A 26,830-nucleotide genomic window follows, 5' to 3' on the forward strand; every position below is an offset into this window, starting at 1 on the left:
GGCTCAGAGCTGAACCTAAAAGACACATTTTCCTGTTTACCTGGACTCAAAGGAAAGGACAGATATCCACTGGCTGTGCTCATACAGATCTCATCCAAGCCTCCACTCACAAAGACAAGCACAGAGGACCGGATTGTGTGGACAAGTTGGTTCTGAGGAACATACACAGAGGACGATCTATTAGAGGTGTTACCAAAGACATTTACTTGCCTCCCGCTCTTACTGTATAATGGCTCTGAGGCGCTCACGGCTATCCTAGGGACGTGGTTCCAAAGAAACTTTGACTGTTGTTTCGGTAAGCTGGTGATCAGTTCTCAGGACCTGACATGGCTAGCAGCAATGTGGACCGGGTATGACGTGTCTGGATCAGTATCGGCCACAGAGCTTGTTTTCTCTGTGCCCGTCGAACCTCGCATGGACATTTCTTATGCCATCCACACAGAAGACTTCAAGACTTTATGGAATGATCAAAGGACGAGGTCACGTTGGAGGAAGTGGACAAACTAGTTGGAGTCAGCTTTGTTTACTGGACTGTCTTCTAGTTATCAGCCATAACCCGATACATTTCATGATCAATATGCATTACTGTCATGGTCACCAGGACACTGGTCATCAATTCATTCTTGTTGATGAAGCACTTTTTTTTTTTCAGTTTGTATTTTAAATCTTATGGTTTTGCCCCTTCTGTGTTGTATTTTATGTGTGTTAATGTCCTGTTTGTTAAATAAAAGTTTTTTTTTTCTCCCTCGTAAAAAAAATAAAGAATTGGCTTGTGATTTGGTAGCCAAAATCAGGAGTGGGTACAAAACACAGAAGACATGCAAATATTTCATTAACGTGTCATCTCGGTTTTGGATCCACTCCTGTTTTTGGGGAATTAGCAATACTGATGGATTCCTGACCAAATGCTGAGTGAAGACGGATGCTCCACAGAAAGGATCCGTTTTTGGGGAGTTATTGTTCTGATGGATCAGAGGAAGGGCAAAATAAGCAGTGACGTCAACACAAACTTACTGCTGACACCCTCTCCACTCTGTCGGGGGGGGGCTCTACTTGTATAAGCGTTTAAAAGAACAGGGTCTGTAGACATCTATGTGGAATCAGCTGCCGACGGTGTAAAAGGAGTGCGCTTCTTCTTGGCGCTAACATTGACCTGTAAGGCTGAGTTCATACTTGAGTTATTTGGTCAGTTTTGGCCCCATGACTGCCCAAATAAGTGAAGTGTGCAGTGATTCTAAGTAGCAACGCCTGTCATGTACTTGTCATACTGACTCACAGTATTATAGCACAACCAAAGCAGACTCCCTATGCATGTTACTGAAAGGCACAGTGTTCTACACCATTATAGAGGCTCTCTGCAGCCAGGAAATAGATGTTTTTTAATGTAATTCGCAGAAAGCTGACAGTATCAGCTTAGAGCAATTATTTTTGGAGGATTCACTGTTTACAAGACTATTTGCTAGGCACAGATATTTTATAGGGCACTGTGTGTCAATAATTATTGCAAGGTGGCACTACCTGTGTTGTACTAGTATTTTCAGGGGGATTATCTGTTTCTACAGTATGGTATTGGGGAGCATAGTGGGCCCAGTATTGGAGGTGGCAGGATGAGGTGTTCAGGATGATAGGTGGGGAGGATGATAGAAAAGTAGGAAACTAAGATGTCTGTGTGTCATACTCTACAGAGACAAGAAATGGCTGAAAGAAATCATCATGGTGGTCTGGTATGAATGGAGAAGATGAGGAAAGAGAATGTTTACATCAGAGGAGACATCACTGGATGTAAAGTATGTGGTGCTGTATCACCCTGTATGTTTTGTAGCGGTGTAATGTTTTCCAAGTATGTCTTTAACAGTAGGGAAGGAGAGAAGGAATTAAGATGACAGTTTGGCATGGCAGGGTTATAATGATTGGCTTAACCTCACAGGTGTTTCATAGTTGTTGTTTTTTTTAAATTGGGACATGAAATAAAAATTATTTCAATTATATGTAGTTTCAGCATCAAATGTTTCATTTTCACATGTGGTAATAGGAGTTAAGGCACCTCAAATTGTGTTACATAATTTTTCTGAACTATGAAAATACTCTCCATGTAATCCTAAACCCCTGTTTGGGCACACTGCAGGGTTCATAAGTTCAGAGGCTCAAGTAAAAAATAAAACAAAAACATTCTACCATGTAGAAACCATTGTTACATCAAATTGTGCCAGTTTTTAGATAGATTGTAGGTGCAGGCACATTGCTAAATCTGGGCCATAGTGTTTGGATGAAGACCAAATATTAATATATACACAATAAAATGGGTTAAAGAATGAGAAAGAGAGAAATAAAGAACAAAATCGGTTTGAAGAAGCACTCCCACAAATTGTTTATTCTTTGGCCTGTTAAAAAAAGGTACAGGCTGTAAGCTGTAGTAAAGGTAATTCTCTTTTAGGAGAGAGTTATCCTTTCCCATCTAGTCCCCAATAAGTCATTTTCTCTATCGATTCCTATAAGACTGGCATCGAGGCTCCCATAGGAATGAATAGAGAAACTAGCTTCCTGTTCACACTTAAGATGCTGTGTCAGTTGGAGAGTCAAAATGTTGGTTACATGTCACAGATGGAAGTGGATAATTCACAATTACAGTCACCAGTAAGATGACCCTCACATTTACAGGTCCTTCTAAAAAAATTAGCATATTGTGATAAAGTTCATTATTTTCTGTAATGTACTGATAAACATTAGACTTTCATATTTTTTAGATTCATTGCACACAACTGAAGTAGTTCAAGCCTTTTATTGTTTTAATATTGATGATTTTGGCATACAGCTTATGAAAACCCAAAATTCCTATCTAAAAAAATTAGCATATCATGAAAAGGTTCTCTAAACGAGCTATTAACCTAATCATCTGAATCAACTAATTAACTCTAAACACCTGCAAAAGATTCCTGAGGCTTTTAAAAACTCCCAGCCTGGTTCATTACTCAAAACGGCAATCATGGGTAAGACTGCCGACCTGACTGCTGTCCAGAAGGCCATCATTGACACCCTCAAGCAAGAGGGTAAGACACAGAAAGAAATTTCTGAACGAATAGGCTGTTCCTAGAGTGCTGTATCAAGGCACCTCAGTGGGAAGTCTGTGGGAAGGAAAATTAATCTAAAATATATAGAAGTCTAATGTTTATCAGTACATTACAGAAAATAATGAACTTTATCACAATATGCTGATTTTTTTAGAAGGACCTGTACATCAGTGTCCATTTCTAACAGGCCAAAGAATAAACAATTTGTGGGAGTCATTCTTTAAAAAATCTATGAGTTTTGGTAAACTCATATTTTTGATTGGTGTGGGCCTGAGAGTAAGACCTACACTGTCGCTAGAACGAAGAGAGAGAAGTGCTTGCATATTGCACTTCATCTCCTGACTGCAGGGGATGGAACTGAGATGGGCCTATAGACTTCTATTAAGCCTGTCTCCTGCAGTGAGGAGAGAGAGGGTGCTTCCCTCTTCTTGTTCTAGTGATCGGTCAAAACTTTTAATATGTCTCGGACATATCAACAATTTTACCAAAACACTTTAATTGTAGAAGACAGCATTCAGGAAGCTATTATATAAAAAAAAAAGGTACAAAATTAACTGACTTATAATGGTACCTGTTTTCATGCTCCAACTGTTCAAGTATTTTTTCTAACTCTCCTTGCTCCTCCTCTGGATTTAGTTCTCCCACTGCATGTGTAGTACATGGATCCCGATCTGTAATAGGACTGGAGTGGCGCAGTAGATATTGATCCTCGTCACTGGATATATAAAAAAAATAGGTTCAATAAATCTTGACTATTAAGTACATTAATATCGGCAATGCTGCTGTTTGTGAAGTCTATAGGCTTGTGACCTTATCTTCTTTAGAGAAATAAAGACAATAGGGGATGTGCTGCTGAACTACCGTAGGCTTATTCAGTACCTGCAGCTGCTATTAACCTATACTTCCCAGGATCAGGACTGAGAGGCACATATTGTAACATACAGGTTCAATGTTAATAGAATTAACTTGTTTAGTCCTTAAAGGGAACCTGTCACCAGGATTTTGTGTATAGAGCGGAGGACATGGGTTGTTAGATGGCCGCTAGAGCATCCGCAATATCCAGTCCCCATAGCTCTGTGTGCTTTTATTGTGTAAAAAAACAGATTAGATACATATGCAAATTAACCTGAGATGAGTCAGGGACAGGACTCATCTCAGGTTAAGGCCTCATGCACACGACCGTTGTGTGCACCCGTGGCTGTTGTGCCGTTTTCCGTTTTTTCCGTTTGGCAGCCGCATCCGTGATACGTGTTTCCTGGCCGTGAAAAAAATAGGACCTGTCCTATTTTTTTCACGGCCAACGGTTCACGGACCCATTCAAGTCAATGGGTCCGTGAAAAATCACGGATGCACACAAGATTGTCATCCGCGTCCGTGTTGCCTGTTTTTTCCTATCATTTCAATGGCAAACTTGAATTAGAATTTTTTTTCATTTTTCATGTCCGTGGATCCTCCAAAAAACAAGGAAGACCCACGGGCAAAAAAACGGTCACGGGGGCCTTCAGGTAGGAGACATGGTTTCCAAGATCGCTGTATACGCGGACGACCTTTTAATCTTCTGTTCTGACCCGAGGGTTAGTTTCCCTAACGTCTTGAAGGAGTTTGCTCTCTTTGGGGACCTTAGTAATTTCAAGGTTAACTTACATAAGTCTGTGATACTAAACATCAATCTCCCTGAATCCCTGGTACACGACCTAAAGACTTCATTTCCATTTAGATGGTCCTCCAACCACCTTACTTACCTTGGCACGTCTATCCCCTCACGTTTGTCAGACCTTTTTTCACTAAATTTTACTCCCCTCTTGGAAGAGGTTCGTAGAGATCTGAGGGCCTGGAAGCAACTACCGATGTCATGGTTTGGGAGAATCCACGCAATCAAAATGAATATCCTTCCTCAGATTTTATATTTATTTCGTACCATACCGATATCCCTACCTTGTGGTTTCTTTAGGACCCTCAGGTCTCTGCTCCTAAAATTTATATGGGCAGGGTCCTCTCCTAGATGAGGTATACGCTTTTTGGCTCGTCATAAGCTAAAGGGAGGTATGGGAGTCCCCGACCTTTCCAAATACCATAAAGCTGCAATTTTTTCATGTATCTTAGACTGGTTCCATAGCAGTTCTTCTAAGAGATGGGTTCAGTTTGAGCGGACGCTAATTGGATTCCCAACCCAAAACCTACTTTGGCTGGCTAGAGCCCTTAGACCTCCAAAACTTCCCTTCATAACGGCCAGCGTTTTGAAAGTTTGGGACAGACACGCGGTGGCCTTAGGTCTCACCACTTTTCCGGGGCCGTTGATTCCCATATTTAATAATCCAGGACTCCCCATAGGAGAAGGTACTAGGTGGGTGTTGGGACTCCGAAGAGAAGATAACCCACAAGTCAGACAGTTGGTAGTCGGCGGGGCTGTCAGACCCTTGAGTTCGCTTGTTGATTCGTCCAACAGGGGTCGTGGCTACAATATCTTAGCATAAAAAGGTTCTTGCACTCACTAGGCCCCTTGGTAAACATATCCAGGGATATCACCACCTTTGAATCTCTATGCACCCAAAATACACCTCCTACACATCTGGTGTCTCTGGTTTACGGGCTGCTCCAGGAGGGGGGGGGCCGTCCCGTCTCTTCCATACGTGGGGGCCTGGGAGAGAGAGTTGGGTAAAACCTTCTCTTCCGAGCAGTGGGAGAAGGCGCTTACGCTGTCCCACAAGTCATCTGTCAGCTGCAGCTTACAAGAAAATAACTTTAAGATCCTTTCTAGATGGTATAGGACCCCCGTTTTGCTGCATCCCCCGTTTTTCTTTCCCACATGTCCAGATATTTGTTGGCGTTGTGAGAAGGAGAAAGGCACCATGTTACACGTGTGGTGGCAGTGTGAGCGCCTCTCCCCTTTTTGGAACAGAATCAATGAGCTGTATGGGCTGGTTAGCGGTAATACGACTAAGTGGACACCGGAGGGCGCGTTGTTGTCAATGTTCCCTGGCCCAATCTCCTCCCTGAAGAAAGGTCTCCTCAGATTTTTTGTACAGGCGGCTCGCCTGGTTATCCCCCGCCATTGGAAATCTACGGTGACACCGAGCTTCGAGGAGTGGCTTAACACATTTGAAAAAATACACAGAATGGAGGAACTTATTGCTGAAGACGATGGCCAGGATGCAAAATATATTAAGATATGGTCACCTTGGTTGCTTTTCAAAGGATCTGAGTCTTACCGTACGTGGTTGAATACCATCTCTAGTAATGCTTAATACTACCTATGCTGATGGGTTTTGACACTCCCCCCCCCCCCCCTTTATTTTTATTTCCCCCCCCTTTGTTTCTGTCTGTCTGTGTGTGTATGTGTGTATGGTGTTAGTTGTTTTGCTCCCTTATAGAGTAAATTTAAATCTATTTGTGAATGCGTCACTTTGCGTGTAGACCACCTACATTTGTTATGTACTCAATCACTTCAGTATCCTGGTACTGTAATGACAGATTTGGTATATTGTTTTGCACTGTGGTTTTATACCTTTTGATCCGATAATTTTCTCTTGTACTTAATAAAAGAGATTGAACAACAAAAAAACGGTCACGGATCACGGACCTACAGACTAGGGCTGAAACGATTATTCGAATAACTCGATTAAATCGAGTCAAAAAATTCATCGATGCAGTTTCCCTGCATCGATGAATCGTTCAGATCACGTGATCACGGAGCGGGAGTGAAATAAGCGTCTCACTCACCGCTTCCGTGTCCTCCGGAGCCAGAGAGGCAGGACTGAGCGGCCGGCACAGCTGAGGGAGGAGGAGGAGGGAGTCTCTCCCTCCCCACTGTGCGCGGCTGCCGCTGAAGACCAAGGAGGAGGGGAGGAGGAGAGGAGGGGAGGGGAGGGACTGTGGCCACTGCACCACCAATGAATGTGCCGGCCATATCCCACAGGGTCCCCCTCCTCCCCCCCCATCATTGGTGGCAGTGTCAGTTCCGATCGGAGCCCCAGCAGTGTAATGCTGGGGCTCCGATCGGTTACCATGGGAGCCAGGACGCTGCTTAAGTCCTGGCTGCCATGGTATGTTAGTAGTGAGCAGAGAGCAGCGCATTATACTCACGTGCGCTGTGGCCGGCGGTCGCTCCTTCTCATAGGTCTGTGCGGCGCATTGCTAATGCTGTAAGCATTAGCAATCCGCCGCACAGACAGAAGGAGCGACCGGCGGCCACAGCGCACGTGAGTATAATGCGCTGCTCTCTGCTCACTACTAACATACCATGGCAGCCAGGGCTTCAGTAGCGTGACTCCTGGCTGCCATGGTAACCGATCGGAGCCCCAGCATTACACTGCTGGGGCTCCGATCGGAACTGACACTGCCACCAATGATGGGGGGGGAGGGAAAGGGGGACCCTGTGGCCACTGCCACCAATGATTAATACTGGGGAGGGGGGGTTGCGTTACCAGAGGGGGCATATCAGAGGCTGGGGGGAGAGGCAGATCAGAGGCTGGGGGGAGGGGGGGGGAGGCAGATCAGAGGCTGGGGAGAGGGGGGGGAGGCAGATCAGAGGCTGGGGGGAGGGGGGGGAGGCAGATCAGAGGCTGGGGGGAGGGGGGGGAGGCAGATCAGAGGCTGGGGGGAGGGGGGGAGGCAGATCAGAGGCTGGGGGGAGGGGGGGGGCAGATCAGAGGCTGGGGGGAGGGGGGGAGGCAGATCAGAGGCTGGGGGGAGGGGGGGAGGCAGATCAGAGGCTGGGGGGAGGCAGATCAGAGGCTGGGGGGAGGCAGATCAGAGGCTGGGGGGAGGCAGATCAGAGGCTGGGGGAGGGGGGGGCAGATCAGAGGCTGGGGGGAGGCAGATCAGAGGCTGGGGGGAGGGGGGGAGGCAGATCAGAGGCTGGGGGCAAGCAGATCAGAGGCTGGGGGGAGGCAGATGGAGAGTGGTTAATGGAGGCTGCAAGCACCACCTTGGCATGTATAAAGTTATTGGTTTAGAGAGGGGTTAATGAAGGCACCTCCAAGGTGCTTTCATTAACCTCTTCAGACCAATAACTTTATACATGCCTAATGCCAAGGTGCTTCCATTAACCCCTCCAAACCCAATGGGCATGTATAAAGTTATTGGTTTGGAGGGGTTAATGGAAGCACCTTGGCATTAGGCATGTATAAAGTTATTAACCCCTTCAAACCAATAACTTTATACATACCTAATTACGTACGTTATTTTAAGTAGCTTTTTCTTATTAGATTACTCGATGAATCGAGAAATATAATCGATAGAATACTCGATTACAAAAATATTCGTTTACTGCAGCCCTACTACAGACCCCGTTTTTGCGGACCTTAAAAAAAAAACGGTTGTGTGCATGAGGCCTAATTTGCATATGTATCAAATCAGGGTTTTTTTTGCGGCCATCTAGCAACCCATGTCCTCAGTACTATACACAAAATCCTGGTGACAGGTTCCCTTTAAAGGGCATGTTTAATTTATTAAAAAAAATTAAAAATATATATATATGACCACTGCAGCAATCACTAGCCTTGTGGTTTTGTGCCTTACTCCACTGAGACCAGTGATTTGCTGTTGCTGTCAAATGTGTTATATGTCGTGTTCTCTTTTGTATGTACTGTCCTGTGGATTTTCAAAGTATACCTAGTAAAGATCCCATCTAATACAAGTACCCTTCCCGTCAGTGAATTGTTGGATGTCTGATTACAACCTATTTTTTTATTTTATGATGATGTGGCAAGCCATAAAATTCATTAAGCTGGGGTCCTACCCTTGGGACTCCCATCATTGGTCAGAATTTCAGGCTACTCTCACACTAGCGTTTCTATTTTCCGGTATTGAGATCCGTCATAGAATCTCAATACTGGAAAAAAACGCTTGCATTTTGTGCAAATTCATTGTAAATAGTGACAAAACGTAACTGAACAGAACGGAGTGCTCCAAAATGCATTCCGTTCCGTTTGGTTGCGTTCTCATACCGGAGATCAAACCGCAGCATGCTGCAGATTTCTTTCCATCATAGGATGCAGAGCAAGATGCATCCATCATGACCCACAATGCAAGTCAATGGGGACAGATCCGTTTTCCCTTACACAATAAGAGTTCATGACGGATCCGTCTTGGCTATGTTAAAGATAATACAACGGAATCCGTTCATAACGGATGCAGATGGTTGTAATATCAGTAATGGAAGTGTTTTTGCTAAACCCTGCCGGATCCAGCAAAAATGCTAGTGTGAAAGTAGCCTACGGGCACCAAACATCTCTTCTCAGACAAAGAACAGGAAAAAGGTATTTGTGACTTGAGAATGAATTTTTTTACATGCTCCTTCTGCAGATGCTGCAGTGCCTCATAACAGTAATCACGCTTACTTCATACAATTGCTTTCTATGCCATTTTCATGACTGGCCATGCTGCTCCTACCAATATGGAACAAGTTTTTCCACATGCACTGTTACTGCTGCTTTTGCATTGTATTCAAATTATTCCATGTTCATCGTCTTCTATAGCATGGATTAACAACCTTCAGCACTTCAGCTGTTGTGCAACTACAATTCCCAGCATGCTCCATACATTTTTTAGTAAAGTTCTTAGAAGAGCAAAGCAAGTCTGCATACTGGGGGTTGTAGTTTCACAACAGCTGGAGTGCCGGAGGTTGCCGACCCTTGGTCTATAGACATGCCTTGGATTAGCAGGTGTGTTTCAATTTCAGACTTCCCTTTATGCAAAACTAGCCTAGCGAGCTCTTGTTAGCTTAAAGGGAGTCTGTCATCACAGTTTCACCTTTTTAACCCTTCCCATAGCTTTCTAGCAGCATTACAGTTGATAAAAAACGTTACCTTTATAAGCAATCGTGGACTTATAAAACTGGCAAAAATCATCTTAGTAGGATATGCAAATGAGGGCTCGCAAGTGACCAGGGGCGGCGTCAACCTCGTAGGTGCCCAGACAGCTCTGCCTTATCGTCGCTTCTCCCTGCCCAGTCTTTCCCTCTGCCTGCCAATCCTTTCCCTCTGCCTGCCCATCTTCTTACTTCTTCTCTCACCGAGATCCAGCGCCTGCGCGCTGAGTCCGTCGGCCGACACATGCGCACTGCGATGTCCATTCCTGGTAAAGGGGAAACTGTGATGACAGACTCCCTTTAAGGGCTCTATCACCTGAGCGAGTCTTCTGTCCGGATGCAAAGCATGCAATGAACACAGCATCTGGACTGAACCCTGACCTATTCATTTCAATGGGTCTGAGCATAGTTTTTCATGCATTATCTTTCTGTTCAGGAAAAATCACAGCATTTTCTATATTTAGCATTTTTCATGCAGCCCTGGCCCCATAGAAGGGAATGGTTGTTAAGAAAAGTAGATAGTTATCCTTCAGTTTTTCTTCACAGACGTGCAGGCTGGATCTAATCACAGAAACAGACACCCTTAACGTAATCGCAGACAAAAATGACTTGTGATGAAACTGATGAAGTTGCGTGCAAAACCATCAGTTTTTCCCTGAACAGCTCCTGGCACAATCTGTATAGCTCATGTGAAAGAGACCTAAGGCATCCCTGAAGAGCTTGTGCTTTCTTGCATTACCACCCAGTTTGCTATTTGGCTTCATATTACAGCTAGTTACCGCATTTTTCGCCCATAAGACGCATTTTATTTCTCCCAAAAGTGTGGGGGGGGGGGGGGGGGAATGCCCCTGCATCTTATAGGGCGAATACTAATGAGCGCTTCCATTATAGAAGCGCTCATTAGTACCAGAGGACTGGGAAGCGGTGAAGGCTCTGTACTCACCGCTTCCTTATACTCAGCTGTCGGCTGTGCTGTGGCGCTCTGTGACCTCAAGCTGTGTACGCCGGTTCACAGTACAGCCGACGGCAGGAAGAGCACTGGAGGTGAGGAGCAGAAGAGGTAAGTGTTTTTTATTTTTATTAAGCATGAGGCAAAAGGGGGTGCTAGGGATGATCTAAGGCAATAGGGGCCTCTGAGGGCTGATCTGAGGCAATGGGGGCTGCGGGGGCTGATCTAAGGCAATGGGGGCTGATCTGAGGCAATGGGGGCTGCTGGGGGCTAATCTGAGGCAATGTGGGCTACTGGGGGTGATCTGAGACAATGGGGACTGATATGAGGCTATGGGGGCTGATATGAGGCAATGGGAGCTGATGAGAGGCTGATATGAGGCTGATGGGGGCTGATATGAGGCTGATGGGGGCTGATAAGAGACTATGGGGGCTGATGAGATGCGTATAGGGACTGACTAGAGGCATGGGAGCTGATGGGAGGCATAAGGGGGCTGATGAGAGGCAGATGGAGCTGATGAGAGGCATTGGGCTCTGAGCTGAGGTCTGATTGGAGGTCTGATCTGAGGTCTTATTAACTTTGGGGGTCCTATTGGGGCTGTCAGCTGAAGTGTGATTAACATTGAGGGTCTGATTAGTGGTCTTATTGTCCTCCTCTAAAACCTAGGTGCGCCTTATCGGCCTGTGTGTCTTACATAGAAACATAGAATGTGTCGGCAGATAAGAACCATTTGGCCCATCTAGTCTGCCCAATATACTGAATACTATGAATAGCCCCTGGTCCTATCTTATATGAAGGATGGCCTTATGCCTATCCCATGCATTCTTTACCTCCTTCACTGTATTTGCAGCTACCACTTCTGCAGGAAGGCTATTCCATGCATCCACTACTCTCTCAGTAAAGTAATACTTCCCGATATTACTTTTAAACCTTTGCGCCTCTAATTTAAAACTATGTCCTCTTGTAGCAGTTTTTCTTCTTTTAAATATTCTCTCCTCTTTTACCTTGTTGATTCCCTTTATGTATTTAAAAGTTTCTATCATATCCCCTCTGTCTCGTCTTTCTTCCAAGCTATACATGTTAAGGGCCTTTAATCTTTCCTGGTAAGTTTTATCCTGCAATCCATGTACCAGTTTAGTAGCTCTTCTCTGAACTCTCTCTAGAGTATCAATATCCTTCTGGAGATGTGGTCTCCAGTACTGAGCACAATACTCCAAATGAGGTCTCACTAGTGCTCTGTGGAGCGGCATGAGCACCTCCCTCTTTCTACTGGTAATGCCTCTCCGTATACACCCAAGCTTTCTGCTAGCATTTCCTGCTGCTCTATGACATTGTATGCCTACCTTTAAGTCTTCTGAAATAATGACCCCTAAATCCCTTTCCTCAGATACTGAGGTTAGGACTGTATCACTGATTTTATATTCTGCTCTTGGGTTTTTACACCCAGGTGCATTATCTTGCACTTTTCAACATTACATTTCAGTTGCCAGATTTTTGACAATTCCTCTAGTTTTCCTAAATCCTTTTCCATTTGGTGTATCTCTCCAGGAACATCAACCCTGTTACAAATCTTTGTGTCATCAGCAAAAAGACACACCTTACCATCGAGGCCTTCTGCAATTTTGCTGATAAAGATATTAAACAATATGGGTCCCTGAGGTACCCCACTGGTAACAAGACTGAATATACTCCATTGACTACAACCCTCTGTTGTCTGTCCCTCAGCCACTGCCTAATCTATTCAACAATATGAGAGTCCAAGCCCAAAGACTGCAATTTATTGATAAGCCTTCAATGTGGGACAGTATCAAAAGCCTTACTAAAGTCTAGATAAGCGATGTCTACTGCACCTCCGCCATCTATTATTTTAGAAAACGTATCTCAGCTTGTCACGATGGAGTAATCCAGCTAATAGACGATCATAAGGCGCATTACCACAACCCGATGCAGGATACAACAAAGTTTATTACGAGACAATGCGTTTCGGGGTCTCGACGACCCCTTTATCAAGTCTGTGTCACCCTAGTTTAAGTGCAGCTGGGTGTATACTCCCTGGTTCTTTCTAAAAATGGCTCGTGTCGGTGCCTCCCTAGTTGCTGGCTGCCTCTCTGCTCTCGGGACCTCTATTCTCTGCTTGCCCCCAGAGCTGCAGGGATCATCAGCCAGCACCCACATATGTGCCCCAGCAGCTCCAACTGTGCCCAACACCACCCTCACCCAGGTATTTAGGGAAAGTTTAGGGACAGGTTAGGCAGGAATATTCAGGGAAAGTTAGTAAAAAAAAACAAAAAAAAAAACTGTTTTTGTTGCATCACCCTAAAATCGGGTGTCTGGGGTCCACAGCACAGCTGTGTGACCCTAGACTCCCCCCCCCCCCCCGGGGTGCTGCAGCTTGTCCCCTTGCCCCCTGCCCAACCACAACTTTTTTTAGGGCGCAAGCATTTTATTTTTAGCGTCCGGCCACTGTTAGCGCATCACACACCCCACCGCTGATCAACTTTCAGACGGTGGATCAGCGAGTTTGAATTTATTTTATTTTTTTTCCAATTTTTTTGGCCTTTTTTTATTAGTTTTTTTTTGTCTGTTAGGTTTAGGGTAAGTTCGCGAACACCCGTACCCCCATACACAAGCACACCAAATAAAGTTTATCACGCACACAAACACTCCCCTATGGCCCGTGGGATGTTGTCGGCCGAGGAGGCATACGCCCATCTTGCCTCCGAGTCCGAGAGCCCCAGTGAGGACAAGGATGACCCCACTTTCCTTTTGTCATCCGCGTCCTCCTCATCATCTAGCGATGATGATGAGCCTCCAAGGCGGCGGAGACACCGCCAGGTGGAGCAAGGGGAGCGCCATGCTAGGGACCCTGTAGCCCGCACTAGTACGAGCAGCTCTGGGGCTCGTACTAGTTTTCCAGCCACCAGTTAAGTCCACCGGAGCCCCCTGCCGGTGAACTTGCGTGGTATACCCCAGAGAGTTTTCAGCCTGTGATTCCTGATTTTGTAGGTCAAACAGGAATCCAGATTTCCACAGTGGGCTTCACTGAATACGACTACTTTAGTCTTTTTTTCAGTGACCACTTTGTAAATCTGATGGTGGAGCAAACAAACCTGTACACCCAACAGTTTTTTGCTCAACACCTGGGCTCCTTTTTGGCTAGGCCCGGTGGCTGGACTCCGGTCAGTGCAGCCGAGATGAGGACGTTTTGGGGCCTCGTGCTGCGCATAGGCCTAGTCAAGAAACCTAGTGTCAGGCATTACTGGAGTGGGGACATCCTCACCAGACCCCACTTTACAGTACGGCCATGACACGCTCCCGGTTTGAGGCCATCCGGAAATGCCTGCATTATGCAGATAATGCAGCATGTACCCCCCATGGTGATCCTGCCTCTGACCGCCTGTAAAAAATCAGGCCGGTCATCGATCACTTTGGGGCCAAATTTGTGCAGGCCTATGTACCTGGAAGGGTACATTTCACATATTTACCGTATTTTTCGCTTTATAAGGCGCACTTTTTTCCCCTAAAAGTAGGGGGAAAATGGCTGTGCGTCTAATAAAGCGAATACTTTCTCTGCCCGCTATGCTGCACAGCGCGGCCAGCGAAGTATCAGTGTGGAGGGAGGAGGCGGGGACACTCATGGCGGGGCCCGGTGCAGTGACTCTACTCTAATACACCGGGTCCCGCAACTGTTAAACATTCAATCTGATCTATATCTAATTGTATATGCTCTGTACGGTACATACTGTAGTACCGTAAGTATAGCATTAAGACGGCGCAGACCAGCATCTCCCTCGGTCATGCGCAGCCTGCCGCAGCTCCCTCCTTGTGCGCCGCCTGCCCCAGCTCCCTCTGTCATGCGCCGCCTGCCCCAGCTCCCTCTGTCATGTGCCGCCTGCCTGTTCATTCATAAAGTGAGATAAGCAGGCAGGCGGCGCATAAGGAGGGAGCTGGGGCAGGCGGCACATGACCGAGTGAGCTGCGGCAGGCGGCGCATGACCGAGGGAGATGCCGCTCTGCGCCGTCTTAATGCTATACTTACGGTACTACAGTAAGTACCGTACAGAGCATATACAATTAGATATAGATCAGATTAAATGTATTTAACTGTTGCGGGGCCCGGTGTATTAGAGTCATTGCACCGGGCCCCGCCATGAGTGTCCCCGCCTCCTCCCTCCACACTGATGCATCTGATGGGGGATCTGTAGATGACACTTATGGGGATCTGTGGATGACATAAGTGTCATCCACAGAGCCCCATAAGGGTCACCCACAGAGCCCCATAAGGGTCATCCACAGATCCCCCATCAATGTAATGCACAGATCCCCCATCAGTGTCATTCACAGATCCCCCCTCAGTGTCATTCACATATCCCCCCTCAGTGTCATCCACAGATCCCCCCTCAGTGTCATTCACAGATCCCCCCTCAGTGTCATTCACAGATCCCCCATCAGTGTCATCCACAGATACCCCATAACACTGCTTCATCCACAGATCCCCCCCATAACAGTGCGTCATCCACAGATGCCCCCATAACAGTGCGTCATCCACAGATCCCCCCATAACAGTACGTCATCCACAGATCCCTCCTATAACAGTGCGTCATCCAGAGATCCCCATAACAGTGCGTCATCCACAGATCCCCAAACCAGTGCGTCATCCTACTTTTTTAGACCTAGTGTGAGCAGGGAGAAGTCGCAGATTGCGGCATAACTAGCTGTTGAGCCGCAATTTGAGCCTGAAATACATGTATTTCAGCTTAATAAATGACCCCCATAGTTTGTAAGGCTGAAAAAATACATCTGTCCATCCAGTTCAGCCTATTATCCTGCAAGTTGATCCAGAGGAAGGCAAAAATATATATAAACTGTATAAAAATATAAAATTCCTTCCCGACTCCAATCAGGCATCAGAATAACTCCCTTGATCAACAACCCCTCTCTAGTAACTATAAGTTTAACCTGTAATGTTATTACACTCCAGATATACATCCAGGCCCAACTTGAACTATTTTAGTAAATTCACAATGACCACCTCCTCATGCAGAGCGTTCCATAGTCTCACTGCTCTTACCATAAAGAATCCTTTTCTATGTTTGTGTATAAACCTTCTTTCCTCCAGACGCAGAGGATGTCCCCTCGTCACAGTCCTGGGGATAAATAAATGATGGGATAGATCTCTGTACTGACCCCTGATATATTTATACAAGGTTATTAGATCTCCCCTCAGTCGTCTTTTTTCTAAAGTGAATAACCCTAATTTTGATCATCTTTTTGGGTACTGTAGTCCACCCATTCTAGTTATTACTTTAGTTGACCTCCTCTGAACCCTCTCCAGCTCTGCCATGTCTGCCTTGTTCACAGGAGCCCAGAACTGTACACAGTACTACATGTGTGGTCTGACTAGTGATTTGTAAAGTGGCAGGACTATGTTCTCATCACGGGCATCTATGCCCCTTTTGATGCAACCTATTATCTTATTGACCTTAGCAGCAGCTGCCTGACACTGGTTTCTACAGTTTAGTTTGCTGTCCACTAAAATTCCTAGGTCCTTTTCCATGTCAGTGTTACCCAGTGTTTTATCATTTAGTATGTTCTGGTGACTTGCATTATTCCTTCCCATGTGCATAACATTACATTTGTCAGTGTTAATCCTCATCTGCCACTTCTCTGCCCAAGCCTCCAATCTATCCAGATCCATCTTTAGCAGTATACTGTCCACTTCCATGTACTTTACACAGTTTAGAGTTATCTTCGAAAAAATGATACTTTACTGTGCAAGCCTTCTACAATATCATTAATAAATATATTTAAGAGAACAGAGCCGAATACTGAGCCCTGTGATATCCTACAAGTGATGGTGACCCAATTTGTGTGTACTAGAGAGGAGCGAATTTCCGGTTATAAGATTAGTTTGCGATCGTTTACTGGTAAAAGGTGAATTATGTTATGGATTCCATTACCATGGACCATAACGCAATTCTATAACAGAATGCATAACAGAATGCCTTCAGAGGCATTCCGTTATTCATTCCATCCTAATAGAAGTCTATGGGCTGCATAACAAATTTGTCCCATTTGCATTATGCAGGAGAGTACTCCCTTGCATAACGGAAACAAGATGGAACTGTTATGCATACCATAGACTTCTATTATGACGGAATGCTTCTAAAGGCATTTCGTTATGCATTCCGTCATAGAATTGCGTTATGGTCCGTGGTAATGGAATCCATAACCCAATTCACCTTTTACCAGTAAACAAAGTGTGAACGAATTTCAAAATATGAAATTCGCTCATCTCTAGTGTGTACTGTTAATAACCAGCCTCTGTTTTCTATCACTGAGCCAGTTACTTACCCACATTTTCCCCCAGTCCAAGAATTCTCATTTTATATACTAACCTTTTATGTGGCAAAGTATCAAATGCTTTGGAGAAGTCAAGATATGACATCCATTGACTCGCCGCAATCAAGTCTAGAACCAACCTCCTCATAGAAACTGATTAAATTCGTTTGACATGACCGATCCCTCCTGAAGCCATGCTAATATGGCGTTAATCGCCTATTTTTATTAAGGTACTCCAAGATAGCATCTCTCAGAAAACCTTCCAACAGTTTACTCACGACAGATGTTAAACTTACCGGCCTATAGTTTCCGGGCTCTGTTTTTTTAACCCTTTTTGAATATTGCCACCACATTTGCTAAGTGCCAATCCTGTAGAACAGTCCCTATCGATATAGAGTCCTTAAATATAAAAAATAAGGGTTTGTCTATGACATTACTTAATTCTCTTAAGATATGGGGGTGTATGCCATCAGGTACCGGCAATTGTCTATTTTACATACTTGTTAAGGTTGGAAAAAGACAAAAGTCCATCAAGTCCAACCTATAATCCTGCTATATCAATCCACAGAACAAATCTCTGGATCAATGTTCATCTTCCATCTTTTTAAGACGCTGCTGCACTTCTTCCTGGGTCAGACAGGCCACTTTTAATAGGAAATTTACTTTTACGTTCTGCATTTCATCTGACAGTTTATTTTCCTCAGTAAATACAGTGGAGAAAAAATATTTAATGGCTTTGCTTTCTCCTCATCGCTCTTTGCAACTCCCCCTTCATCACTCTGTAAAGGGCCGACATCTTCAGATATATACTTTTTACCATTTACATAATTGAAGAATATTTTAGGGTTAGTTTTACTCTCTTGTGACAATTTGTTTCTGAACAATCATAGCAGTTATAGTCCAATGCACAAAAAGAAAGTGATTAATATTAAACCTCTTTCTGACAGAACGTATTTTTGAAAATCTACCGTGTCACTTTATGTGGTTTTCTCAACACATCACAATCCATGGTAGTGGTAAGTTTGAGTCAATATGTTGGTCTTTATTTCTTAAAAAAAAAAATCGAAATTTACAGAAAATTTAGATTTTCTAAAACTGAATGAGTGATACCTCACAAAATAGTTTAGTTATTAACATTCACCATATGTCTACTTTATCTTGGCATCATTTTGTAAATACCATTTATTTAGCATGTTAGAAGGCTTACATTTTAGAATTTTCAATAAAGTTTCAAAAACAGACTTTTTGAAAGACCAATTCAGGTTTGAAATACTAGAAACCACCGATAAATTGCTACATTTTAGAAACGACAATCGATAATCAAATTATTCAAAACTGATTTTAGAAATGTTGTTAACACTTTAGTCCACAAGAATGAAAGCAAAACAGAATAGAACTTTCAAAATGCATTTTTTCGTGCAGAATTTCAAAATTTTCCCTTGTAAGATAGCAAAGGTTAAAAGCAAAACAAACCTGAATATACAGTATATTAATGTCACGGCCTATGATGTACGCCGTGACACTGTTGCCACGCCTGCTGTTGCCGGTGGCAACATGTTGCTGTTTTGGCATGTTGTGGCAGTGCCACGGGTTTTGCTGTGTGCACCGTGACACTGGTGCCATGCTTGTGGTTGCCGGTGGCAACGTGTTTCTGTTGTGGGCAGAGCCACGGGTTTTGCTGTGTGCGCCGTGACATGGTTGCCACGCATGCTGTTGCCGGTGGCAACGTGGTGGCTGGTGTGTGCACTTCCCCTTTACGTTGTAGCCTTTCCCTGTCTGGTGCTGTAGGGGTTTACTACCTTGTTGGGTGTGGTCACTAAGTGCTTCCCATACCTGTGGCGTTTGGCCAGGAGTCAGTTGTACTCCAGCCTTGGTGTGTGCTGGAGTTATGCTCCTTGTCTGGATGTTCCACCTGTCCAGTGAGGGCCACCCTTGTGGTCATCTATGTTATCCCGATGTCTCCTTTCCTTCCTGTCCTTATTTGTATGGAGTGGGTTATGTTCAGGGTGTTTGTATGTCTAGTTTGGTGTTACATGTCTGGTGGTGTTTGGTGTCCAACATGTTTACTAGACATTCCCCTTTCTCATGTTTATTGCAGCTATGGATTCCTGTGTGGTTTAGTGGTGTGCGCTGTGTCCTTTAATGTTGGTGTGGACAGCAGCACTAGTTCACAGGTTCCAATCAGTGTGTCTGTGGCAGGTAAGTGTGTTATTGGTTTTGCTTACCTGCCATCTCCTTATGCTGTATGCGTTCCCCTCTCCTTACAGCCTGGCCTCTGATAGAGACTCCTGTTTCTCCATTACTGGAATGAACAGGTCGTCTCTTCCCTGCTCCTTGGTGAGGGATTACCAGGGCGACTTAGGGTCTCTAGGAATCCAGAGTATGAGTCGTCCTACCATCGGGGTCCGCTCATATGTTAAGGAGTCAGGGAGAAGATTAGGGAAGCTGTAGGAGGTTACCTGCTCCCTTATTACTCCTTTTGGCCAGGCTGATCCCCTTTTACTCTTTGACACCGCATGGTGGGGGGTTTCCCCCACTCTCCACCGTGTGGTGTCAAACCATCCTAAACTCACCTTGTTAGAGGTACATACCTTGTGATTTTTTTTCTCCACTGTATTCACTGAGGAAAATAAACTGGCACATGAAATGCAGAATATAAAAGTAAATTCTCCATTAGAAGTGCCTTGTCTGACCCAGGGAGAAGTGCAGTGACATTTTAAAAAGATGTGCCACATAAAAAGGTTAGTATATAAAATGAGAATGCTTGGACTGGGAGAAATGTCTATATGTGGGTAAGTAACTGACTCAGTAATAGAAAACAAAAGGTGGTTATTAACGGTACACTCTTAGATTGGTTTACCGTCACTAGTGGCGGTATCATAGGGGTCAGTATTGGGCCCCATTATTTTCAATATTTTTATTCATGATCTTGTAGAAGGCTTGCACAGTAAAATATCAATGACACTAAACTGTGTAAAGTAATTATAACACGGAAGATGGCAGTATACTGCTACAGATGGCTATGTCTATGTTGGAGGCTTGGGCAGAGAAGTGGTAGATGTTTAACAGTGACATACAGTATCTCACAAAAGTGAGTACACCCCTAACATTTTTGTAAATATTTACTATATATTTTCATAGGACAACACTGAAGATATTACACATTGATACAATGGAAAGTAGTCAGTGAACAGCTTGTACAACAGTGTAAATTTGGTGTGCCCTCAAAGTAACTCAACGGACAGCCATTAATGTTTAAACCACTAGCAACAAAAGTGAGTACACCCCTAAGTGAAAATGGCCAAATTGTGAGGGACCTCCGTATAATCTGACTTGTTAGTGTTACAAGGTCTCAGGTGTTAATGGGGTGCATATGTGTTAAATTTTGTGATATTTCTCTCACACTGGTCACTGGAAGTTCAACATGGCACCTCATACTGTAGCAAAGAACTCTCTGAGGATCTGAAAAAAAGAATTGTTGCTCTTCATATACAGTACAGACCAAAGATTGGACACACCTTCTCATTCAAAGAGTTTTCTTTATTTTCATGACTATGAAAATTGTAGATTCACACTGAAGGCATCAAAACTATGAATTAACACATGTGGAATTATATACATAACAAAAAAGTGTGAAACAACTGAAAATATGTCATATTCTAGGTTCTTCAACGTAGCCACCTTTTGCTTTGATTACTGCTTTGCACACTCTTGGCATTCTCTTAATGAGCTTAAAGAGGTAGTCATCTGAAATGGTTTTCACTTCACAGGTATGCCCTGTCAGGTTTAATAAGTGGGATTTCTTGCCTTATAAATGGTGTTGGGACCATCAGTTGCATTGTGGAGAAGTCAGGTGGATACAAAGCTGATAGTCCTACTGAATAGACTGTTAGAATTTGAATTATGGCAAGAAAAAAGCAGCTAAGTAAAGAAAAAACGAGTAGCCATCATTACTTTAAGAAATGAAGGTCAGTCAGTCCGAAAAATTGGGAAAACTTTAAAAGTGTCCCCAAGTGCAGTCACAAAAACCATCAAGTGCTACAAAGAAACTGGCTCACATGGAAAGGAAGACCAAGAGTCACCTCTGCTGTGGAGGATAAGTTCATCCAAGTCACCAGCCTCAGAAATCGCAGGTTAACAGCAGCTCAGATTAGAGACCAGGTCAATGCCACACAGAGTTCTAGCAGCAGACACATCTCTAGAACAACTGTTAAGAGGAGACTGTGTGAATCAGGCCTTCATGGTAGAATATCTGCTAGGAAACCACTGCTAAGGACAGGCAACAAGCAGAAGAGACTTGTTTGGGCTAAAGAACACAATGAATGGACATTAGACCAGTGGAAATCTGTGCTTTGGTCTGATGAGTCCAAATTTGAGATCTTTGGTTCCAACAACTGTGTCTTTGTACAATGTAGAAAAGGTGAACGGATGGACTCTACATGCCTGGTTCCCACCTTGAAGCATGGAGGAGGAGGTGTGATGGTGTGGGGGTGATTTGCTGGTGACACTGTTGGGGATTCATTCAAAATTGAAGGCATACTGAACCAGCATGGCTACCACAGCATCTTGCAGCGGCATGCTATTCCATCCGGTTTGCGTTTAGTTGGACCATCATTTATTTTTCAACAGGACAATGACCACAAACGCACCTCCAGGCTGTGTAAGGGCTATTTGACCATGAAGAAGAGTGATGGGGTGCTGCGCCAGATGACCTGGCCTCCACAGTCACCGGACCTGAACCCAATCGAGATGGTTTGGGGAGAGCTGGACCGCAGAGTGAAAGCAAAAGGGCCAACAAGTGCTAAGCATCTTTGGGAACTCCTTCAAGACTGTTGGAAGACCATTTCAGATGACTACCTCTTGAAGCTCATCAAGAGAATGCCAAGAGTGTGCAAAGCAGTAATCAAAGCAAAAGGTGGCTACTTTGAAGAACCTAGAATATGACATATTTTCAGTTGTTTCACACTTTTTTGTTATGTATATAATTCCACTTGAAAATCAAGAAAAATTATTTGAATGAGAAGGTGTGTCCAAACTTTTGGTCTGTACTGTATATGGATTGGGTTTAAGAAGATTGCCAACACCCTGAAACTGAGCTGCAGCATGGTGGCAAGGACCATACAGCGGTTTAAAAAGAAAAGTCCCTCTTAGAACAGGACTCGCTATGGTCAACCAAAGAAGTTGAGTGCACATGGTCAGCATCATATCCAGAGGATGTCTTTTCAAAATAGATGTACTGGTGATGCACAATAAAGCCTGCAAACTGCTGAAGACAAGCAGACTAAGGACATGGATTATTGGAACCATGCCCTGTGGTCTGATGAGACCAATAAACTTATTTGGTTCAGGTGTCAAGCGTCTGTGGCAGCATCCAGGTGAGAAGGACAAAGACAAGTGTGTCTTGCTTACAGTCAAGCATGGTGGTGGGAGTGTCATGGTTTGGGGATGCATGAGTGCTGCCAGCTGTGGGGAGCTACAGTTCATTGAGGGAACCATGAATTCCAACATGTACTGTGACATACTGAAGTATAGCACAATCCCCTCCCTCCGGAACTGGGCCACAGGGCAGTATTCCAACATAATAACGATCCCAAACATACCTCCAATATGACCATTGCCTTGCTAAAGAAAATGAGGGTAAAGGTGCTGGACTGGCCAAGCATGTCTTTATTCCTAAAACCTATTGAGCATCTGTGGGGCATCCTCAAATGGAAGGTGGAGAAGCGCAAGGTCTCTAACATCCACCAGCTCCATGATGTTGTCATGGAGGAGTGGAGGAGGATTCCAGTGGCAACCTGTGAAGCTCTAGTGAACTCCATGTCCAAGAGAGTTAAGGGAGTGCTGGAAAACGATGGTGGCCACACAAAATATTAACACTTGCAGGATAACAGGCTGAACTGGATGGACACATGTATTTTTTCAGCCTTATAAACTATGTTTCTATGGGCTCAATTTGGCCATTTTCACTTACGGGTGTACTCACTTTTGTTACCAGCGGTTTAGACATTAATGGCTGTGTGTTGAGTTATTTTGAGGGCACATCATATTTACACTGTTATACAAGCTGTACACTAACTACTTTACATTGTATCAAAGTGTCATATCTTCAGTGTTGTCCCATGAAAAGATATAATAAAATGTTTGCAAAAATGTGAGGGGCGTACTCACTTTTGTGAGATACTCTATGTAAGGTTATGCACATGGGAAGGAAAAATACAAGTCACCAGCACATACTAAATGGTAAAACACTCAAATCTCATTCACACATCAGTGTTTTGGTCAGTGATTTCCATCAGTGATTGTGAGCCAAAACCAGTATTGGAGCCTCCACAGACAAAAAGTGTAAGGGAAAGATCTGCACCTGTTCTGTGTTTAGAGCCACACATGGTTTTGGCTCAAAATCACTGATGGAAATCACTGATCGAACACTGACTGTGTGAATGAGGCATAACACTGACATAGAAAAGGACTTAGGAATTTCAGTGGACAGCAAACTAAACTGTAGAAACCAGTGTTAGGCAGCTGCTCCAAGGCCAATAAGATAATGGGTTGCATCAAAAGGGGCATAGATACCCGTGATGAGAACATAATCCTGCCACTTTACAAATCACTAGTCAGACCGCACATGGAGTACTGTGTACAGTTCTGGGCTCCTGTGAACAAGGCAGACATAGCAGAGCTGGAGAGGGTTCAGAGGAGGGCAACTAAAGTAATAACTGGAATGGGTGGACTACAATACCCAGAAAGATTATCAAAATTAGAGTTATTCACTTTATAGAAAAGACGATTGAGGGGAGATCTAATAACCATGTACAAATATGTCATGGCTCATTACAGAGATCTCTCCCATCATCTATTTATCCCCAGGACTGACGAGGGGACATCCTCTGCGTCTGGAGGAAAGAAGGTTTGTACACAAACATAGAAGAGAATTCTTTACAGTAAGAGCAGTGAGACCATGGAACTCTCTGCCTGAGGAGGTGGTGATGGTAAGTACAATAAAGTAATTCAAAAGGGGCCTGGATGTATTTCTGGAGCATAATAATATTACAGGCTATAGCTACTAGAGAGGGGTCGTTGATCCAGGGAGTAAGGGTCCATTCACACGTCCGTTGTTTCTTTCCTGATCTGTTCCGTTTTTTGCGGAACAGATCTGGACCCATTCATTTTCAATGGGTCCTGAAAAAAAATCGGACAGCACAATGTCTGATTTTTTTTTTTAGGACCCATTGAAAATGAATGGGTACAGATCTGGTCCAGATCTGTTCCGCAAAAAACGGAACAGATCAGGAAAGAAACAACGGACGTGTGAATGGACCCTTATTCTGATTGCCTGATCGGGGTCGGGAATTCATTCTCCCCCCCCCCCCCCTCCCCTCCCCTAAAATAAGGAAAGTTGGCTTGTACCTCAGAGATTTTTTTTTACCTTCCAGGATAGCAGGCTGAACTGGATGAACACATGCCTTTTTTTCAGCCTTACCAACTATGTTACTATGATCACTGAAGACAGAGCCATCTAAAGGTCTATTTCTTTTATTGTCATAATTCTAAGGATTTATAGCTAATGAGCATTATCAATCGTGCCGCCAATAATTATTTTTATGCCAACTTTGTTAATACTGATCAATTATCTTATGATTGCCTAGAAACAAGCAAAGCATGTTAGTAATTGGGGAGTGTAAATAAAAGTAATGCACATATTACAATAAAAATATATTACAAATAGGATTAAAGTGGTTCCTTTATAGTATTGACAGAACAATTACCGACAATTTTGCTGTTGTTTGTGTCAAACCAGCAAACTGAAGAAATAGATATCTGGGGACCGCCCGTCTCACCATCCCTTATTATCTTATGTTAGTTTTTACTTATGTCACTGCTCTTAGGCTAGGGCTACAAGGCAACTTTTGTGAAAACGCCCTGAGTGAATCACAAGTAATGTACATGAATAGGGTGACGTTGCAATCTGACAGTCATATGAGCAGCAGTCTGTGTCTGCAATCTAATGAAACACTCATCCTAAAGGCAGGGTGATCTTTCAAGCTAGACTGTCTTTAGGCAAGGGTCTTTTCTTAATGACATACAGTACAGACCAAAAGTTTGGACACACCTTCTCATTCAAAGAGTTTTCTTTATTTTCATGACTATGAAAATCTTAGATTCACACTGAAGGCATCAAAACTATGAATTAACATATGTGGAATTATATACATAACAAAAAAGTGTAAAACAACTGAAAATATGTCATATTCTAGGTTCTTCAAAGTAGCCACATTTTGCTTTGATTACTGCTTTGCACACTCTTGGCATTCTCTTGAAGAGCTTCAAGAGGTAGTCACCTGAAATGGTCTTCCAACCGTCTTGAAGGAGTTCCCAGAGATGCTTAGCACTTGTTGGCCCTTTTGCCTTCACTCTGAGGTCCAGCTCACCCCAAACCATCTCGATTGGGTTCAGGTCCGGTGACTGTGGAGGCCAGGTCATCTGGCGCAGCACCCCATCACTCTCCTTCATGGTCAAATAGCCCTTACACAGCCTGGAGGTGTGTTTGGGGTCATTGTCCTGTTGAAAAATAAATGATGGTCCAACTAAACGCAAACCGGATGGAATAGCATGCAGCTGCAAGATGCTGTGGTAGCCATGCTGGTTCAGTATGCCTTCAATTTTGAATAAATCCCCAACAGTGTCACCAGCAAAGCACCCCCACACCATCACACCTCCTTCTCAATGCTTCAAGGTGGGAACCAGGCATGTAGAGTCCATCCGTTCACCTTTTCTGCGTCGCACAAAGACACGGTGGTTGAAACCAAAGATCTCAAATTTGGACTCATCAGACCAAAGCACAGATTTCCACTGGTCTAATGTCCATTTCTTGTGTTCTTTAGCCCAAACAAGTCTCTTCTGATTGTTGCCTGTCCTTAGCAGTGGTTTCCTATCAGATATTCTACCATGAAGGCCTGATTCACACAGTCTCCTCTTAACAGTTGTTCTAGAGATGTGTCTGCTGCTAGAACTCTGTGTGGCATTGACCTGGTCTCTAATCTGAGCTGCTGTTAACCTGCGATTTCTGAGGCTGGTGACTGGGATCAACTTATCCTCCGCAGCAGAGGTGACTCTTAGTCTTCCTTTCCTGGGGCGGTCTGCATGTGAGACAGTTTCTTTGTAGCGCTTGATGGTTTTTGTGACTGCACTTGGGGACACTTTCAAAGTTTTCCCAATTTTTCGGACTGACTGACCTTCATTTCTTAAAGTAATGATGGTCACTCGTTTTTCTTTACTTAGCTGCTTTTTTCTTGCCATAATACAAATTCTAACAGTCTATTCAGTAGGACTATCAGCTGTGTATCCACCTGACTTCTCCACAACGCAACTGATGGTCCCAACCCCATTTATAAGGCAAGAAATCCCACTTATTAAACCTGACAGGGCACACCTGTGAAGTGAAAACCATTTCAGGTGACTACCTCTTGAAGCTCATCAAGAGAATGCCAAGAGTGTGCAAAGCAGTAATCAAAGCAAAAGGTGGCTACTTTGAAGAACCTACAATATGACATATTTTCAGTTGTATATAATTCCACATGTGTTAATTCATAGTTTTGATGCCTTCAGTGTGAATCTACAATTTAGAAAACTCTTTGAATGAGAAAGTGTGTCCAAACTTTT

General features: G+C 44.1%; 1 protein-coding gene across 1 annotated transcript in view; it reads right to left on the reverse strand.

Moving 5' to 3' along the window:
* Window positions 1-26,830, reverse strand: part of DRP2 (dystrophin related protein 2) — a 353,198-nt gene that overhangs the window by 43,074 nt on the left and 283,294 nt on the right. The window contains exon 19 of the mRNA XM_044306534.1: window positions 3,640-3,783. Coding sequence (XP_044162469.1) covers window positions 3,640-3,783 — 144 coding nt within the window. The remainder of the gene's footprint in view (window positions 1-3,639; window positions 3,784-26,830) is intronic.

This window comes from Bufo gargarizans, chromosome 9, assembly GCF_014858855.1.
Source record: "Bufo gargarizans isolate SCDJY-AF-19 chromosome 9, ASM1485885v1, whole genome shotgun sequence".
NCBI classification, from domain to species: domain Eukaryota; kingdom Metazoa; phylum Chordata; class Amphibia; order Anura; family Bufonidae; genus Bufo; species Bufo gargarizans.